The sequence below is a fragment of the Hyposmocoma kahamanoa genome, unplaced genomic scaffold (assembly GCF_003589595.1).
Source record: "Hyposmocoma kahamanoa isolate Upper Pololo Valley unplaced genomic scaffold, ASM358959v1 114, whole genome shotgun sequence".
Classification (NCBI taxonomy): domain Eukaryota; kingdom Metazoa; phylum Arthropoda; class Insecta; order Lepidoptera; family Cosmopterigidae; genus Hyposmocoma; species Hyposmocoma kahamanoa.
In genome coordinates this window covers 2,181,083-2,202,271 of record NW_020653383.1, presented here as the reverse complement: position 1 = coordinate 2,202,271, position 21,189 = coordinate 2,181,083, and the positions used below count along the sequence as shown (strand labels likewise).

Below are 21,189 nucleotides of genomic sequence, written 5' to 3'. Positions count from 1 at the left end.
TTTTTTTTAATAAATTAAAAAATTAATAAAATATTTGCCTAAAATATTTTAGGCAAAAATTTTCTCTAGAAAAATACCAAGATTTTACCAAGATTGATTTTGCCATATACAAAAGAGTAAGAATTTGAGAATAACGATTCTTGAGTATAAAAAAAGATAATCTTTTGCTTTTGTATTTTTTAAGAAATGCAAGTCATAGTACAAAATAGTCATAAAAATAATGAAAGATTTAGTAACATCTAATTTATCATTATTATTAAAATATGCTTCCAAAAGTAGGAGCTTGATTGGTTTTAAACTTAACCTTTTTTTATAACGTCAAGTGACGGGACGAACAAGAAATCAGACCAAATTTAGTTGGCTTATAAATTATTGGTTCAAATAGAAATTAAGAGATTTTGCAGTGAAACCTCACTTGATCTATAGATCTCGACCGTAAAAGGCTACAAACGTTATTTAGAACACAGTTATCGAATTAAAGAATCGGGCAATGTTTCTCTATTTTTTTTCTTTTTTGTTTAAATAATTTATAAATAATATAATAATATAAATAACATAAATTTGTTTTCTTATTTATCGATTGCTATGTATTTCTTATTAAGTGCTTGAATAGTATTGTTTAAATTCAAATCCTTTTGTATTTTGTACACAAATGCTATTTATATATCTTTTATTCCTTTGTATTGACTGCATTTTTAATATTTACCAATTTTACGAGCAAAATAAACCTCTGCTCCGGCAAACATGTATTAGTTCATATCATGTGTGTATATGTGGTGTAAAAAATTACAGTCCACTAAATTTTAAAACCAAAAAATTTAAAAATAAAACAACCGGCCATTCTTTTGGAAAAACACAGCAATATTTTAGGATTTATACTAGTGGTCTGCATAATGTGCTATGCAATGTGTTCTGCGTAACGCACCAGACGGGATAAAATAGTGCCTTTCGATTTTGGTTGACGGCAACTGTCAATAACACATTCGATATTACAATAGGCTTAGTCGCTGACGCGGAGTCGCTCGTCAATTAGTATAATGATTTTAATTTGTACATCAAGGAGTAACGAGCTGATATCTCTTTATAGGAAAATTATTCTTTAAAATCCTTAAAATCGTTAAATACGGTATTCTTCAGATAAGAGATTCCTAGGTAAACTAATTTTATATTTATATTTAATTATGTTTCTGCAGTTAACTATAAATAAGTGAACGTTATTGTGTTTATTGTCTTTCTAAATCACTCTATCGCACACACACTCTTAGCCCCCGCACTAGGGAAACCCTGAAACGTGTGTACCATGGACACACATAGACTGGGCACTCAGTATTTGTTTCTTTAGAGTCGATACTACTTCAGTACTAATTCAAAATTTTCCCGTAGTAATACGGTTCATTTTGCTTGGGTCGCGCGGCACGGAACACTGGTTTTGTTTATTTCAGATTTTTTTTAAACAAAGCCAAAGCCATTTGAAAATATGTATGTTGTACTTTACTATGTGTGTTCTATTTAGTTCAGTTGATATTTAAAAAATCACTGGTACACCACAGTACGGGTAAGACTTAGTGAATAGTTTAAGTCTACCTCCACAACTTTGTCGACAATCCGTATTACCTACCCCAAACAATATCCCGTACAAAATGTTTTTTTTCACAGTGGATGGCAAGTACGGCCCAGATGTATCTTTAAACGAATTTATCAGAAATGTGGCGGACTTCAGAGGGACGAAGGCGATGTGTCATGAAGGCGGTTGCGGTGCGTGTGTAGTCGCAGTAAGGGCGCCCTTACCACCGAACAACGAAGTCAAATTGTTCTCAGTTAATTCTGTTAGCATTATCTTTATTTGTGCTTTATATTAGTCATAAGAGGGTATATAAGTTTGATAAAGTAGAATCATCATTCTGTTTAAGAGCCTGCCTACATCAATGTAGCCTCTTTCACTTCATAGCGAGATCCTTGCCCTCTTTATAGCTGCTCACCTGATGTTCTTCTTTATTTGTTCACTGTACGCCATTCTTGGCCTTCCGCTCTTTCTTTTTCCTTCTATTTTCCCCTGAATTATAATTCTCACAAATTCGTTATTAAATAACAAATGTCCAAACATTTTCCCTCTTCTGTTCTCTATTGTATTTAAAAAATTTCTTTTGTTCCTTTTTATTAATTATAAAAAAGGACAGTGATGTAAAATATAATGCAGTGACTATGATAGACAGGAAATGTCTTGGAATCCTTAAAAGAAAACCGATGAATAGCATTGTTTTTGAAAACTCTTTAATCCAGCAAAATCTCACTATAAACATTAAAGACAGGGCGAACAAGTCGTGCGCCTGGAGGGTCACTCTGAGCTTTAAATCGCAAAGATCTAAGGGGCACTGCCACTGTGCCTGTCACCCTGAGACAAGTTGACATGTCCCATATGCCTGTAATTTCACCAGCAGCCTGACTCTTCCAAACCGGAACGCAGTAATGTTCATGTTACTGCTTGGCGGCCGAAATAGGTAAGGAGGCAGTACCTCACTGGACGAACTCTTTCACAAGGAGGTCCAAAACTGTAATAGCTCCGACGGTTGAACTTTAGAAAATAGTACCGTAATTCCCATGGTATTACAAATTCACATTACTCGGTTTCAATCCCTTATTTTATTCTTAACGCTGATGAACTATACTATTAATTTAATGAAGCGAACACAAATTTAGTTTTTACTGTTAATTAAATTATTAATCGTGGTTTACGAACAATGGTAAGTTTTTGCGTTCGAGCAATAATATCTCCACTAATCAAAAGTTGGAAATCTTGCGTCTTATTTTTTATTGAGTATCATGATACTCAAATAACGTTTTTTATCGTTCGCGCCAAAATTATCTATATATTGTTATTAAAATTACGCATTAAAATATAGGGACGAAAAGTCGTTTGATGCTTTTTATAACGCCTACTCACTGGAAAAAACCTTCGAAACATGAGATCCGTTTCAAAAGAATTTGTTTTAATTTTGAGCGGGCAATAAAAATATTCCAAATAGATTAGCAGTTCCCTGAATTCTTTCATAAACTTGATAATATAAATACAAGATTTCGCAAGATCATTTAAAAAAAAACTAAATATTATATCGCTCTTCAACCGTAGAGGGATTCAACCTAGACAGGGATCGAGGCAGTATAAAATATTACGTCCTGTTTAAAATTCAGTTTTGTTTCTCATGAAGTATAAGTTTTAAAGTAGAATTTAAAACAGGACGTAATTTTTTAAAACATTCGCTATAAACTAAAACATACTCCACTGAAAATTTTTTCGAAATGGCGCTTTCGCTCTTTCTACAAAATGTCGATGTTATGACAGTTTCATCACACAGCCAGGTACCTTTACAGCTAATTCGCGATTTTTTCCCTTCATTTCATTTTATAAATAATAATAAGTGTAAGTGTTGCCGGACTCTGTAAGGAAATATAATAACGGTAACAATATAATTACAGTGCCTTGTATCTGTATTGTCCTGCCATGGTTGGGAGGTGACAACAGTGGAAGGCATCGGAAACAGGACCATGGGTTATCATGACATCCAAGCTCGGTTGGCCAGGTTTAACGGCACTCAATGTGGGTACTGCACTCCTGGATGGATTATGAATATGTATAGGTAAGAATTCGCGTTACGGTGGAATGTACAGCAAAAAATCAATATACAGGGTGGAAATTTGATATTGGTCAGCAAGAGCAGGTATGCTGGTAGCACTATCAGTGCTACAGGAAACATCCATGAAATTTTTAAATATTTATTATGCATTCACAGTCGGCAAAATAAAAGGCAATTTTCATGTAACCGTTTTCATTTCGAGACAATTTCTGGTAAAAACTAAAAGTCTGTATAGAACCTACTGAAGTAAGAATTCTAGAAATTTTACCATCCCTTATTACAAAATCTGTGAATGACATTTGACATATCTTCAAAATTCATAGACAGTCTTCTGGAGCCGTTTTCCTGCAGCTATGACGGTTACCGTAGCCGCCCTAGCTGACCAGTCTCGAATTTCCACCCTGTATATTGTCATGGTGTTTTAGGTTTTACCACTAATTTATGGGGTCTGTGGGTTTTACTTTTGTTTCTCCTCTAAGGTATCTTCCAAGAGAGCAAATATCTAAATCCGTACGCTTCTTTACTTGATTATTTTATTTCCTTTCAGTCTCTACGAATCAAAAAACAAAAATTTATCAATGAAAGAGATAGAAAACTCTTTTGCCAGTAACATCTGCAGATGTACAGGATACAGATCAATCGCTGATGCATTTAAGAGTTTCGCCACAGACGTCGATGATAGACTTAAGAATAAACTCATTGACCTTGAAGACTTAGATTTTGTTAAACCGTGTGGAGTAAATTGTAAAACAAATTGTCAACATAAATGTGACAAAAAGGATTCAAAACATAAAAGCGAGGAAGCAGAAGATTGGTTTGTAGTTGATGACGCAAGCGAAATTGTTATTGATTGTGGATCGACGAAATTTTACAAGGTTTACAATTTAAATGATGTTTTCAAAGCAATGGAACGTAATGGAGAATATAGATTGATCGCTGGCAATACTGGACAAGGTTAACTTTAATTAATTTTAGAAATTGCAATAAATTACATTCAGTATTAATATATATTTATATCCGACTGTATTTCGAGAGTATACTGTTTCGAGCTCTTGTAGACAAAGTTTTATTAACGAAAATTTGATTGTTACTTTAAGTAAAAAAGTATGTATGATTTCTCTTAAATTTCTCTGCCGAAAATACTCAACCTGTAAAGAGGAAGATGTCCATTATATTCCATGCCTAGGAATATGTAACGTACCTATAATGTTCCGTCAAGTAAATCACTCACAAATCACATGTCAGGGGGCGCATGCTAAATAAAATATTTGAAAGAAGTTCCTAGTAATCCGACCATGTACAAATAATTTCTACGTTACGCCTACGCATTACCTCATTATATTATTTCAGGGGTATACCACGTTTCAAACTACCCACCGACAGTGATAGACATATTCAACGTCGCGGTCTTAAAAGGGCACTCTATGGATGTCAATTTAATCCTCGGAGCTGGAATGCCGTTAACGGAAATGATGGAACTGTTTTTGAAGATATCTGGTGAAAATGAGGATTTTTCATACTTGAAACAGTTTTATGATCATATGGATCTCGTTGCTCATATACCAGTGAGAAATGTAAGTATTTCTAAAATGTATGTATCTTATATTATGCTGCCAATATGAGAAATATAAACGACTGAAAAAAAAATTCGCAACCATTGGAAAGAATATTCCTGTACACATCTTTATTTACTATCTTTTCGATAAACAACAGTCTTACTATAGTATTATAATACGTCAAGTATGGTAACTCCATATAAACGTAGCAGCGCGGCTTGTTCATGTCATGTGTACGCGCTCACCGCGCGCCGTGTATGGACGCACACATTCACATAATTTCACGATGTAGTTGCGTTGCATAACACTGGTCGTCCCAACGCTCCTTTCATTATTATGTGAATGTGTGCGTCTGTACACGGCGTACGGCGGTCGTGCACACATACAACTCTGTATTACTTTGTACGGAGTTACCATAATTCTCTTATTTTACTATGGTCTTACTGCTTTTATTTGACCAGTGAACATTGCGATTACAGCAAAGTGAATAACTTGCATTGAACAAGAGACCTTTATCTCAATGTCGACTAATGATGAGACTATCAGTGCATAAGTGGTGTAACCCCATGAAATGAATATAGAAGATAATAAAAATAAAATAAGCCAAATTTATTTTTTAAATACTAATGAATACCAATAATACTAATATAATATTTTATTTAAACATAAACTAGCATCCAAATATGTAAATTATTAATTTAAAGTGTAATATTGTAAACAAAAAATTGGTGTGAGTTACACTACTTTTGCGCTTATAGCCTTAAGAAAACTAAGAAATTGACAAATTGTTTACAGAAAAATGGCTTTTGTTTTTTAAAATTCTTCAATGTTCTTAAATTTTTTCAGATCGGCACTATTGGAGGAAATTTATTCATGAAACATACAAACAATGACTTCCAATCCGATCTATTCTTACTATTTGAAACTGTTGGAGCTACACTTACAATAGGTAACTACTTGTTTGTTTGTGTCTAATTATTCAAGGCTCAAATATCTTAGTTGTTCATTATTCTGATCAGTCTTCAGAAACTTGCTATAGTCAGATAAGGTAAGAGAAACACACTTTGATATATTTTGAGTCAAATGTTTTGAGCTTTAAGAAGAACAGTGCCTCTACCACGAGTTTACTTTGTCAGTTCTTGCTAGCGACATCATTCTGTTGGCATATGTGCACCGCCCTCAGAGCACTTCTACTGCATTTATTGTTCTGTATTCCAGACAAAAAGCTGACAATTGCAAGAAAGTCCAAAGTAACTGTCGCTTTTAGTAACAAAATAAAATCGAAAATCTCTCTCGCTCACAAGGCAGTAGAGATGGATATGCCCCTGGACAACAAAATTTTTGTCGTAAATCGAGTTTTACTATACATAAATCCTAAGTGGATATATTACTTTTTATTCTGAAAATTGTTAGCCTGAAATGCGGACAGAATGTCAAAAAGCCGATCCGAGCAAATCTAAAATGATGGTAACCCTAAAACCGTTGAGTCACCGAGCTCGTCATCAATATAATTAAATTCGTTTTATTTCGTTCGCTATTATATTTAAATCTATTTCAACAGCTTCCCAAGAGTTTTGCATTTCGAATTTCAATATTTTATTATTCAGAGTGTGTTATCTATTTAACTTACATAATACTGTATATACGATATGGAAGACTATCATTCTCAAACCGCTGAAAAAAAAAACTGCATAAAGAGACATTGCTGTAACGTTTCTGACTCTACGTAAAATATATTAGTATCCAAAATGTTGCTCCTTCTCGTAACCGCTAGGGGCGCTGTATATTTTGCGATACAAAATTGTGAAGCAATTTATACGGTCGCTAGCGACAACTGTCACAGTAAACTATGGTAAAGGCACAGATAAAGTTTAATAAGAGTTTTGAATTACATTAAACTTGCCTTTGTTTATCAACTTCACATGTTTTAACAATCATTCAATACTTACGATGTATTTGCCGAAAACGTGCAAATTGTGTTTGAATTAATTTGTTTGTTTGTTTTATCGACTGAGAGACTGTAGTGCTAAACTCTTTAGATTATAACTTCAAATCCCTCTTCCCCCAGTATTCTATTCATCCCACCTGACTATGTACAGGGTGACAGGTTGAATGAGATAAATATTTTCAGAGGCGGATGAGTAGCTGATACCCATACCGAATATGTAAAAATAACAGTTGCTTATCATCTTCAGCTGCATCAGCATTATTAGCATCTTCGTTAATATCATCATTTTAGTAGCAGTAGAGCTCCTTGTCAAAGATTTCGTCCAGGGAAGTACTGCCACCATACTTATTTCTTCCGCCAAGCAGGTTTACTGTAACGAAAAGTCAGTTATTTACTGCATTTTTTACATGGCACCACTAGAATTACTTTAAAATCAAACTTTAACTTCATACATGAGTAATTATGTCATACGATGCAGTAGAACCATGTCCGGAAATCCTGAATTCAAAAAAGGTACTTAATTAAAATTTGGTGTATTAATTAAATTAAAATTAATTATAATTTGGTGGTTTTAACCAGTGTTATATGTTATGTAATAACTTGTGGCTATATCTATACATGTATCTAAGTATGTGGCACTCCTTGTTCCGACCATTGATCATCAATGATGAAATAATTTTGTTACAGCTGAAGCACCTATTAAGAAGCGAACGGTGTCTCTACCAGATTTCCTGAAGTTGGATATGAATCGAAAGTTAATCATGAACGTTATGCTGCCACCACTATCACGTTTTTGCTCTATCAAAACTTTCAAGGTACTGAAAGAAAATTCCTGAATAAAAATCTTTAGACCATCAACAATTATGAACATTTTTGCCTCTAAGTAATGGCAAAAATGCTTACTTATTAAATAATTAATAGATGCACACTTATATTAGAATAAAAAAAAAAGATGCAGGCGTCACTTTGCGGAAATCCATGATAATAAAAATGGAAGTTAATTAAATTGCTAAAGTGCAAAATAGCGGCGCTAGTGTTGATTAAATTTTTTTTAATGCAGTAAATTTTTTTTCCCACTATACCTTCGCATTAAATAAAAAAACACAAGCGCAATTACGTGCGCCAACAAAAATGTATCCTACACGTTTTTCGCCTCTCTACGAGGCACCCTCAGGAATTGTTGATTGTTCGATGCTCGGCTGGAGAAATTCATTCTAATAAGTAACACATTCAGGGTTCGCGGAGTAGCAAATAAATTTACTTCCATTTTTATTACCTTGTTATTGTTATTCACAACAGGTTCTCTTAATATCACTTGCATTGTGAAAAGGCACGACGGCGGCAGAGTAACTATTATATTATACGTAATACGCGTATTCAGTAATCTCATAAGTATCTGTTAGAGGTGGTTGCTCTGTAAAATATAGTCGACTGTTTGTATTTGATAAATTTGATAAATAGGTAGGACAAGCTTCTGTAGCTATTTCGAGACAAAAGTGGTACACAGACGTGAAATCTGCTTAACGAGGAAAAGATTTCTTTGATTTTTTATTTTTTTATATATTTAGAATGGACAGCCAACACAATACATAATATGTATATATATTATACATACAGATATATAGCTAAAAAGTACAATTGAAATATAAAAGCATTATACATATCGCATTTACCAACTACCACAACATGTTAGCAGTAACAAGCGGGTTTTTGACTTTAATAGGAAATATTATTTGATTACTCATAGGTCGATGACGTAAAACATTTTATTATTTCACGTTTTCATTTAATTTGTAGTATGTGTATATAGTACAGGTTTTCCTTTTATAAGTACCAGCTGTCATATGCACTTTCTTACTTCCTTGATACTTTCTTACTGTATACTATGCATGTTGTATTGTTATTATGGCAAATAAATTATTATTATTATTTCAACTTTGAAATCGGAGTACTATTTTGCGTTAAAAAAATTATGACCTATTATTATAATACGTAGTGTATTAACTCAAGAAGTGTACTTTTGTAGAAGCGTTGAAAAACAAATTACTCACTTCCCGTGAAAGATTATTAAAATTTATGAATAGGTTAAAGTTTATTACAGACATCGAACCAATTTCCTACTTACCAAATATATTTAAAAATAAAAGAGAAAAAATAATTTCATATTTTTGAGTAAGGACTGTTTTGCCCACAAAAGGTTTGTCTCATTTTGAGTTAAATAGATATATTTTAATTGTTAGTACAAATAGTCTACCGACGATTGCATTGATGAGTAGAGATTCAAATTTTATGTTCAGATATAGTATAATCTTGAATTTCACATATTTTTAGTTACGACATATTGAAATAGCAGTGCTATATATGTCAAAGAAAAAAAATATTATTCATTTCTTCTTCTTGAGGTGCCATATCCTTCCGGAGGTTGGCGACCATTAGGGCTATCTACATTTTAGACACAGCTGCACGGAAAAAGCATCGTGTGCTCAGGTTGAACCTTGTCTGGAGATTCTTAAGCAACCAAGTACGTCTTCTTCCAGGTGGTCGCTTACCCTGTATCTTTCCTTATTGCATAATTAGTCGGAGTAGGTCGTATTTATCATTACGCATTATATGACCAAAGTACTGAAGTTTGCATTTTTTGCCAGTCCTCAAGACCTCTAATTTCTTATTCACCATCTGCAATACTCTTTCATTGAACACTCTATCCGTCCACGATATTTTTAAAATTTTTCTGTAGACCCAAATTTCAAAGGCCTCTAAGCGGTTGCTCATAATTTGAGTTAAGGCCCACGACTCTACGCCATACAAAAGAACCGAAAACACGTTGCAATCTGCCAAACGCACCCTGGTAGAGATCTTCAAGGATCGATTGCAGAGTAGATGACTCAATTTTAGAATTATTATTCACTGGTGTAACTTTATACGAGCTTGGAGAACAAGGACATTTATATTTAATTAAAAACTTGAATCAAAAATTATTGCAGATAATGCCGCGATCCCAAAATGCTCACGCGGTTGTGAATGCCGGATTTCTATTCCACTTTAAGCAAAATTCAAACATATTGGAAAAAGCTTTTATAGTCTATGGAAGTATATCACCCAAGTTCATTCATGCTGAAAAAACAGAGGCCATGCTTGCTGGGAAGGATCCTTACACTGATGAAACGCTGCAAATGGTTTTAAAGAGCTTAGCTGACGAGTTGACGGCTGAGGAAGCTCCTCCCGAACCTTCTGCTAGTTACAGAAAGATGCTTGCTTTAGCACTGTATTATAAGGTAACTGATGCATGGAATATGTGACTTAAAACATAGTAAAGAATATTTATTTAAACATTTTATGTTGATTATCATGATCACTTGATGGTTATTTGTGCTCGCAATGTTTTCTATATTAAAAAGATAGGTTAGAATGCATTTGTAATATGTATTATATTATAATTGATATAAAGAAAAAACAAACTCGAGGAAAAATTCCTTCGAACCGGTTGGACTAGAATCAGCGACATTTTCGCCTTAAAATATACATATGTATATATATGCGTGTAGGTTACAACCCCACTAATTCAAGTTTATTGCATTCTGATTAAGAGATATATAGTAGTATGAAAAGCCAAAATTCTTATATTTCAAAAGAAGAAGCCATTTCTAAGAGGATTATTTCTATCTTTTATATATCCCACGGAATTATCTGGCCTACAACAAACCTTTACAAATAACAAGGAGTACTAAGTATTACAAAGAGTAGGCTGCGGTGTGAAGATTATTCAAAAATCTCTCACTAGAAGTCACTAGCGGCGACGAATGCCGAAAAGTCACTACAAAGAACAAAAACACAGGAGAATTTCGACGACTTGGTAACTGGACCCGTTACTGAGATGGTCAGAGCAATGCTACATGGACGTGAATTCATTCCCACCGGGTCGACGAAATTTTTTCTGTGTGTACGATCTTTGTATTCATAATCATAACAAAAGAACGAGTACCACTTTACAATCGCATGCACATAATATATCTGGAATATATTAATGTTCATTGTATGATATTACATCGATGTTATATATCAACATAATTATAGGCGATTGCTAAATTAATACAATATTTAGCAATCGCCTAGTTCATGGTGGCATATCTACAAACACTGAGTCAAAGAGAAGAAGTAAATATTTTTTCCATAAAATAGGTAGACGTAGGTAATTTAATTTAATTTGTGTTTCCTTAATATTAATGTTCTCCATAAATATTTATATTCTAAGCTCTCTTTTATTTACATATACAGGCTATCCTTAGCTTATGCCCAGATGATAGATTGAATCCAAAATATCGTTCAGGCGCTGAAGCCATAAAGCGTCATACGTCAAAAGGGAACCAGGTATTCGATACAGATAAGAGTGTATGGCCTTTGAATCAGCCTGTACCAAAACTTGAAGCATTACAGCAATGTAGTGGAGAAGCAACGTTTGCCAATGATCTCACTACACAACCTGACGAAGTGTTTGCCGCTTTTGTCACAGCAGACGCTAGACCAGGCAGTGTCATAAGTGGTTTTGATGCTAATGACGCTCTTGTAAGTATTTTATCCATTATTATGATTTCGTAAAGTGTCTTGGTATTTTGGCACCACAAACAAAAACAATATTTCTTACTATAGGTAAATATTATTTCAGAAACTGTCAGGAGTAATAGCATTTTACTCTGCAAAAGATATTCCTGGAGATAATTCATTCACGCCAACAAATATTTCACTTGTAACTAATAATGAAGAAATACTATGCTCACAAAAGGTACTTTTCTACGGACAACCCGTAGGAATAATTGTAGCTGTAAGAGAGAAGATAGCCAATAAAGCTGCAAAAATGGTCAAAGTATTATATTCGTCGGAAAGTAAAGACAAACCCATATTAACTGCAAGTGATGTTCTAAAATCACCTCAAAAAGACCAAAGGTTAGTAAACAATAAAACAAGGGAACCTACAGAAACTGGAAAAGATGTTAACTGTGTCATATATGGAGATATAACTTTTGAAAGTCAGTATCATTATACAATGGAACCGCAGACTTGTGTTGTGAAACCTACCGAAGATGGAATGGAAGTTTATTCGGCGTCACAGTGGCTTGACTTGCCTAATGTTGCTATAGCTCAGTGTCTGAAGATTTCTGCCAACAAGTAAGTTGAATATTATAATGGTAACTTAGCAATATCATAAAAATTTTATTTAACTTCAACCGTTACATTTAACTGTGTTGACGGTAGAGCACATGCAGAGATATATGTAGAAACTGTTCAAATTTGTTATTAATAATTGTAACCTATAATGAAATTTTAATAAGTGTTTTCACCTGCTGTGGAGTACGACTGCATTGCTGAGTACTACTGCTTTGTTTTCGAAATTGTTGAAATAATTTTCAGAGTAAACGTAATAGTTCGTCGTGTCGGTGGAGCCTACGGCAGTAAAATATCTCGGCAGTGTCAAATAGCGTGTGCTGCTGCTCTTGTTTCACATTTACAAGGGAAAACATGCAGATTCGTAATGTCCATAGAAGATAATATGAGAGTCGTGGGGAAGAGAGTGCCTACTTATTGTAATTTTGAGGTAAAATGAACATGTATAATAACATTTGTTACTTAAAAGTCATTCATAAGGGGAGGTATAGGGAGTATAGGGAGGTATGGTAATCCTAAATACATGTAAGTTTATCTATGGATGCATGTGTTTTCTTCATACCACAAAAGGTAACTTTCCAGCTGTAAACTAATGCATTTGAATTAGTGACACGAGATACTAAGTATATTGTTCTGTAAAAATCTGCTTGAAAAATGTAATTAAAAATAATAATAATAATAATAACGCACGCAGTAATAGCCCCGCACCAGGGAACCTCTGTATCGCTGTATAAACAACCACAAATTACACCCAAACTCACGAGAGAAATAAATGTACAAATATTTCTTGTGGCCCGAAAATCGATCCCGGGACCTCTGCGTGGTAGTCCAGCATGGTAACCGTCCGGCCACGGAGGCAGTTCAATTATATATTCATCTTCTTTTTTCCATCTTTAAATCTCTCTTTAATTTTTTTATACAGATTGGTGTCAATAAGGAGGGGGAAATTCAATATCTAAAGAACAGATATTACCAAGACAATGGCTGTTCATCTAATGAGACGATTTCCCCGATAACATTGAATCATTTCTTGAGTTGCTATGATACCAAACGATGGTACATTGAAGCTAACAGTGTGGCCACTGACACACCTTCTAACACTTGGTGTAGAGCTCCTGGTAAGACACAGTTTACTTTTTATCTTAATTGAAAAAGGAAAAGAAAATGTTCTCAATTCGATTATATTTTCTTGTGGTGTATTTTATAGGTTTCCCCTTTAAATTAAGCACTTTAGCAGACGGAATTGGGAACGACACTAATGTTCTCCTCGAATTTGACAAAACATGTGGTTTATCTAAAACAAATTTGATTGTACATGACAATTTTTTTTCAGCGTCTACTGAAGGTGTAGCAATGATAGAATACATGATGGAAAGAATAGCATACAATCTTGGCAAAGATCCACTGCAAGTCAGAATGCTCAACTACGCAAAAGGAGACAACACGATACCTGAATTAATTGATCAACTTAAGAAAGATGCCAACTACGACGAACGTGTGAAAGAAATTAAGAAGTTCAATGACGGTAACCGATGGAGGAAAAGAGCCTTGAAAGTTATGCCCATGACATACGAAATATTTTACCTTAGCCCTTACAATTCTGTAGTTTCAATCTTGCATAGCGACGGATCTGTAATTTTAACCCACGGAGGTATTGAAATGGGTCAAGGAATTAATACAAAAGTAGCTCAGGTGTGTGCTTATACTCTTGGAATTCCTTTAGATAAAGTTAGCGTGAAACCCAGTACAAGTTTCACGTCACCTAACAATACGGTCACTGGTGGAAGTATTGGTAGCGAATGTGTTGCATTTGCTACTATCAAAGCTTGTGAGATATTAATGGAAAGACTTAAACCTGTAAAGGCCAAAATGAATAATCCGTCTTGGGAACAATTGGTGCAGCAAGCATTTTCAGAAAACATAGACTTGCAAGCTTCTTATTTGAATTCCTTTAAGGACAACTTGAAACCTTACGATATTTATGGGATTGTTGCCTTGGAAGTTGAAGTGGACATTTTGACTGGTAATCAGGACGTCATAAGAGTAGATCTGCTCGAAGACATTGGAAGGAGTTTAAGTCCTGAAATAGACATTGGTCAAGTGAGTATATTTTTTTATAACAGCAAGTGACGGGACGAACAAGTCGTGCGCCTGATGGTAAGTTACACGCCCTGTCCATAACAGTTACAGCGCCACTCAGAGCTTTAAATTGCAAAGATTTGAGGGGCACGGCCGTTGCACCCGTCACTCTGAAACATAAGTTGACAAGTGCCATGTGTCCGTGATTTCACCAGCACCCTTACTTACCCTTCAAAACCGGAACACAGTAATGCTGATATTACTGCTTGGCAGCAGAAATAGGTAAGGTGGCAGTACTACCCTGGACGAACTCTTTCACAAGGAGCTCTACTGCTACTATCTTCTATACTATGAGTATTATGTTCATAATTATGAACTAGGGGAAAAAACTACATACGACTATGAAGTGGAAAATTGAATGTATACTAAGGCTTTGAAAACAACATGTAAAAGAGAAACGTGAAAGATGTGTCCCGCCTGAACTGAAAGTTATTTTATTATTTGATTAATTGTGTATAAATATTTTGATAATCTGATGTAGACCCATGTAAATACGAGCCCTGTATCGGGCTCTCCCGACGGCGCGTGGTCGGATTCACATTACGGGGTGTGCTCATGCTCTTCGGTGCAAAAGCGGTTACTACTATAGTACTATGGGCGTTTGATGAGGAGGTTCGATTCCCTATTTGCGCCATCTAAGAAACGAACATTTCTAAGTTGGTTTTGATCTGAGTATTTTGGGTATTGTCCTCAGACTTATCGTTATTCTGGTATATAGCTTCCAAGAAAAAGGAATCTAACAGACAGACGGTCGAGATAAAACAACGCTATTATAAGTATCTCATTTCCACTACATCGGGAAGTATGCCTTACATTTTTACAATTGTGAGATCTTGTACTCGTAATAGCGTCTCCGTATATTACCTCCGCACGATGGCGTGTGGACGCTTCGGGCTTTGCCCTCCGCGGACCTCGGCTTACGGCCTTGGCTCTTTTGACGAAAAAGGTTAAAAAATTTGGGTTAAAAATTTAAATGGATATTATTTTAAGCTTTTCTTCACTAAGCACATTTGATTAATTTCAATATTATTATTTCTTTATTCAACTTAATTTATGACCAGAATTTACTAGAATGTCTCAAATACATTATAATTATATTATATATTTAATTCAATGAAGACGCGTGTGTGTACCTAAAATTGCCTAATAAGTTTATTTGTCCGAATTTTACAACCTTTAGAAATTGGCTACAAAATATAAAAATCTGTAACCTTTTTTCGTTCTTTTCAGATCGAAGGATCATTCGTCATGGGTCTTGGTTACTGGACATCCGAGAAATTAATGTACGATATAGACACGGGAAAGCTTCTGACCGATCGAACATGGACGTACAAACCTCCAGGCATTAAAGATATACCCGCAGACTTTAGGGTGTACTTTAGACGGAATTCCAGCAACCCCTATGGAGTACTGCAGTCTAAAGGTAAACTAATATTTTTCTAAAGGGTTTCTTTTTATTTGACAACGGTCCCGAAGGTTAGAACCTTTCTAGTAATGTTATTTTAAAGAAAGGTTTGCTCAAGACGTAGAAATAATGTTCGTGGTTTTGGGAATGTTGTGAATTTCGCCTGACGATCTCGTAAGTTGTAAAAACATAGACTCGTTGTTGGGTTCAATTGGGTTTCAAAATAATTGGGAGTCAAAGGGACAGGTCACTGCTTGTACGTTAAACTTTTTGGTAGCAGTAGAACTCCTTGTGAAAGAGTTCGTCCAAGTACTGTCACTTTACCTATTCCTGCCGCCAAGCAGTAATGTCAGCATTGCTGTATTCTGGTTTTGAAGGGTAAGGGTGCTGGTGAAATTACAAGCACATGGGACTTGTCAACTTATGTCTTAGGGTGACGGGCGTAGTGACAGGGCCCCTCAGATCTTTGCGATTTAAATCGCCGAGTTTCGATTTTTAACGTATTTATTTAAAACACAGCACTTAATCTAAAACTAAATAAGACTACTTTTAAAAACCGTTTAGGTTAAGGTTTATACGAAAGCAAAATGCATCGCAAATTAAATCGCAATTTTTTTCATGAGTGCGACATACAACCCAAGTAGTACTTTGTTAAAACTTGTTTGCATTTCTTAGTATTTCTAAACATATCTTTATGCAACTGTACACGTATTTCATTTAGACGCTGCAACTGTAATGGGCAGGCGTGTAGTTTACCATCAAGCGCACAACTCGTTCGTACCGTCACTTGATATTATAAATAAAAAATAATAATAATAACCGTTGTGCTGGAGTAATTATTGCTGTTTCACTTACCACTGACAAAGAACAAAGTTTTCCTAGATGGGCTGTTTTGAAAGAATGTGTCGACCGTATAATAGCATAATTACTTATGTTCACGTAATGAAATTTTTACTCTAGGTTATGTAAATAATAATAACTTTTTTTATAAAAATAAGACAGATCAAAAGTTTGTTTATCCGCTATAAACTGGATTCATGCCCTAATTTGTCACCCTCAGCGAAGGAATATTTTGTTATACTATTGGTGCTAAAAAAATTCAAACTCGTTAGTTTCAGTAATTGACAAATATATGCTTGATCCTCAGGGCACTTTTGGTGTGTGTATTTGCAAAGTTTTATCGAAATCGGTTAGTGAATAAAATTTTGAAAATTTACCATCCAGGTGGAATATTTTCTTCAAATTTGAATGGATCCCCTTTTGAACAAAAAAGAATCATCGAAATCGGTTTACAAATCAGAGTAATGACATAACATACACAAAAATAGTAGCCGAATCGAGAATTTTCTCCTTGTTTAAAGTCGATAAAAAAAATAGCGTCAATATTTCTTTAATACGTAATAATTAACCTAATACAAATATTGTGTACAATAATTATAATAAAATTTCAGATTTAAAATGTTATATAATATGCCATAGTTCTAAGTATTTATTTACCGGGAATAGAATCCGCGACCTCTTCATCTATCACCTACAGTGCAAATCGTTGGGCCACCGGGGTAATCGAACGCAACTAAACAAACCCATAAACAATACTCTTTCAATGTATTCATCATCAGCTTACACGCATCCACTGTTTGACATTAGCCATTGTATTAGCCAAGGTATATATTTATACTAATATATATATTCATAGTGGCCAACTTCTATGATTAATATGTGTCCGTCCAAGAGCCACCGATTCCTCCTTCCTCTGCTTAACAATAAAACTTTCATACTTGTCACAGACTGTCTAGAATAAATATATAATAAAATAAGTATATAATAATATAATAAAATATTAAAGGTTAGTAGAATCGCCTGCATTGAAAAAAACGCAGTGTAATTAAAATGCCATATTTGTGGGAAATACCAATACAACTACTATTTATATATTTATAATATTTACCACGGCAATGGTTAGCAAGTGGTCGGTCGGAACATTTCTGAAATATAGGGAAAATGTTAAAAAACGTACCATGGTGCCAAACTTGAAACTAATGATAATCATTTAGTCGCAGTAGAGTCCTTGTGAAATAGTCCGGTCAGGGAAGTACTACTACTACCTTAACTATTTCTGCCGCCAAACAGTGAGCAGCAAGGAGTGAGCATTACACGTTACGTTTTGGAAAAACTTAGAGCGATGATTCCCAAAGAGGTTTATATCGACTCCTGAGATTCACTGTACGGGGTCCATGTCATCGAAAAAAAAAATAGAGGGTGCATGAGACATTAATGGGGTTCACGAGAATGGAACCCGTTAAGTGTCGTGACCATAATTTTGGCTTTCCGTAAATGGAATAATCCACGTTACACTGGTAGTACATACATACATAATACTTCTTAATGTAAGGCATGTAAATTACTTATTGTTTTTAACTATAATATACAACGCACACACTCAACTTATACTATGCACTATGGAAACCCTTTGTCGCGGGTGCCATGGACACACATATAAACAACCACAAATTACACCCAAACTCTCGAGAGATATAAATGTAGGCCATACAAATATTTCTCCCGGCTCGGGAATCGAACCTGGGACCTCTGCGTAGCAGTCTGGCATGGTAACCGTTCAGCCACGGAGGCAGTTATAATTGACTTTGACTTTGACCTATGAAGTAAAAAATTTATGTTGTCTCTGTAAAAAATATTTCACAACAAATAAGATACCTATTCAATTTTTAAAAATGTATGAAAGTTGACATAACGTTGTTTGTTTGTATAAAGTTTTTCACTATACAGAGTTATTTGTAAAAGACTAACAATTTCTCAACAAAAGTTGTTACTACTGTATAATATATACAATCATCATAAGTAGTAACTTTTGTTCCATAACTTTAAATAATTCATCAGATGTTTTGCCACCGTTAGTTGAAACCGCGCTTGAGATAAAAACTCAAAACCACAGGCCACATCTGAAAACTGAGAAAATAATGTTAAAAAATAAAAGTAAAAGAAATATCTGCTTTTGTTTTTGCTTTAGTACAAAAAGAAACGTATTTAAATAGATCGCTTTCAATGGTGATAACTCAGTGCGTATATAGAGTAAGGCATAATGCCAAACAGAGTAGTTAGACTGCATTTAGGTACGAAGGCTGATGTAGTGACTAAGACAGAGAACCCCTTCTCTGTCTTAGTCAGGATGCTCTGATGCTTCGGTCATGTAGAAAGAATTAACGTTGGTACATTGATTGCACAAATTTATAGAGCAACTGGTAAGTATGTACCATTTCGCCGCTTTTCAAGAATAATGACCTAAACTAAAATTTTCTTTTTGTCGTATTGCACAGCTGTATTTTGACTGTGCTAAATATTATTGCAAATAAGATATTTATGTATTGATTAAAATAATCACGTTACAGTAGGTGTTTTTGAGATAGGTCGTTACTATAGAAAGCCACCGAATTTCTATATATATATAAATTCGAAACACAAGTTACAATTACATGCGTTGACCCGTATTTCATAAATTTCCTACCCTGTTTATCGATTCTTGACTTGCCGTTATGTTGCACAAACTTAGGAGCAAGGAACTTTTGTTTATCCGTCTTCAGGGTATTACAAAACTTTTTCTTCGGCTATTGTCATAAAATGTATCCTATATGTTTTCACCGAAAAAATGTGATAATTTTGATGCAATATTTATTTCAACCTATACCGATTGCCAATTCCACGCAAGGTTCAAGGTAATTATCGTGGTAACTATCAAACGATGTGCGATATTTTTTTGATATTTATAAAATTAATTGGAAAATAAAGCTCTCAGTGGCACTGCAACTGTTATGGACAGGCGTGTAACTTACCATCAGGCGTACGATTTGTTCGTTCCGTCACTTGAAATTGTAAAAAAAAGATTTTTACGTATTTTATTCTGTATTAATTCCTAAAGGTAACTGCTTTATTATAATATAATTCATATTTATTCATAATATAAGTCTGTATTTGCAGCCACTGGGGAGCCAGCGTTCTGCCTAGCCGTCGTGGTGACCCACGCTATAAGAGAAGCCGTACGTGCTGCACGCCTCGATGCTGGCTACCCAGACCAGTGGGTTGAAATACGTAAGTAATTTTATCTCAAAATAGGACTTTAACTTTATTTTATTAGTCCAGTGTGGACACATGCATGGCGTTAATAATGTAATCTCAGGCGAAACAGGCAGCATATCTTCTGATAGTAGTATTAATTATTAATGTCTTGACACTTAGCAATAGGTAGTAAATGTAATGTTCAAGCTAAGTAACGTTCTGGTCTGTTATTTTTTCATTCAATTTAAACTTAAAATAATCCCAGTACAGAGTAGGTACTAAAAAAACCGAACTCAAAAGTCATTCATCCCGTAGGTGGAATGTTTTCTTCAAATTTAAATGGGACCACGTCTGAGTTACTCTCTTTCCAATAAAAAAGAATCATCAAAATCGGTTCACAAATGCTGGAGATATCACGTAACATACTTATTTTAAGAAAACACATACAGTCCAATTGAGAAACTCCTCCTTTTTTGATGTCGGTTAAAAACAGTCTTGGTACTTTTGTGCGATGGAATAATGAATAGATTTAGATGATTATGTAGTTTACTTGTAAAAACATTGGTTGGATATTGCAATATTTTTTGACAAGTAGACGCAGGATTGTTTCCAGTTAGAACAAAGGATTTTTCCACCTATTTCGTATAAAAAAACGCATAACGTCATGTAACAAAAAATATATATTCTATCTGCTTTGAGAAGTCACAAACTTTACAAGCTTGATATACGCTGACTTTTTAATTAATACATGGCCAATTTTAAGTCACATTGAAACTTCGACTTGTTACAGCGAACCCGTGTACAGTGGAGAACATTTTCACGGCGGTCGGACATAAACTGGAACATTTTAAATTGAAGTAATTCCTCTGAAATCTCGAAAAAATTTTAGCTCCTCCATATATTTAAGTCGAGTAAGAATGCAATATGGAAATATAATAATCGTCATCGATGGGTAGAATTATTTCCTGAAAATCTCGTTTTCGGAGTCACCACGTATATGAAGGTTGAATGGCAAATCGTGTATCTCCTGACATCATAAGCAATACGCAAGGTTTTTCGGGTAACGTAATCTAAGTATAAGATTTCAAATCTTGAGCTGTAGTTTATATCACACTCTTTCTATCATTGAGTTATATGCGCGTACAAAAAAGCTAGGTATAAGTTTTATTACTTCAGATTGTTACGTAAGGGTGGTAAGACTTTGTTCTTTCTCGTTACGTTTTACACAGTTCCTGCCAAAATGTCAGATACATCAGTCAGCAAGGAGAGAATCGAAAT

General features: G+C 34.6%; 1 protein-coding gene across 1 annotated transcript; it reads left to right on the top strand.

Moving 5' to 3' along the window:
* The first annotated feature begins 1,678 nt into the window (after nt 1-1,678).
* On the top strand, nt 1,679-20,787 carry LOC113239610 (xanthine dehydrogenase-like). Its single transcript, XM_026476663.1, has 15 exons — nt 1,679-1,826; nt 3,475-3,635; nt 4,180-4,586; nt 4,983-5,206; nt 6,035-6,137; nt 7,824-7,951; nt 10,121-10,411; nt 11,412-11,699; nt 11,800-12,299; nt 12,543-12,726; nt 13,219-13,414; nt 13,630-14,396; nt 15,666-15,858; nt 19,834-19,944; nt 20,702-20,787. The coding sequence occupies exons 1-15, from the start codon at nt 1,734-1,736 to the stop codon at nt 20,770-20,772; spliced, it is 3,717 nt and encodes a 1,238-aa protein (XP_026332448.1). The 5' UTR covers nt 1,679-1,733; the 3' UTR covers nt 20,773-20,787.
* Nucleotides 20,788-21,189: the final 402 nt, after the last annotated feature.

Excerpts from the sequence above, each read along its gene's own strand:
- LOC113239610 (XM_026476663.1), top strand. The coding sequence starts at position 1,734 with ATGTGTCATGAAGGCGGTTGCGGTGCGTGTGTAGTCGCAGTAAGGGCG. Across the intron at positions 5,207-6,034 it reads CTCATATACCAGTGAGAAAT|ATCGGCACTATTGGAGGAAA; the intron begins GTAAGTATTTCT and ends AAATTTTTTCAG. Across the intron at positions 14,397-15,665 it reads CTGAAATAGACATTGGTCAA|ATCGAAGGATCATTCGTCAT; the intron begins GTGAGTATATTT and ends CGTTCTTTTCAG.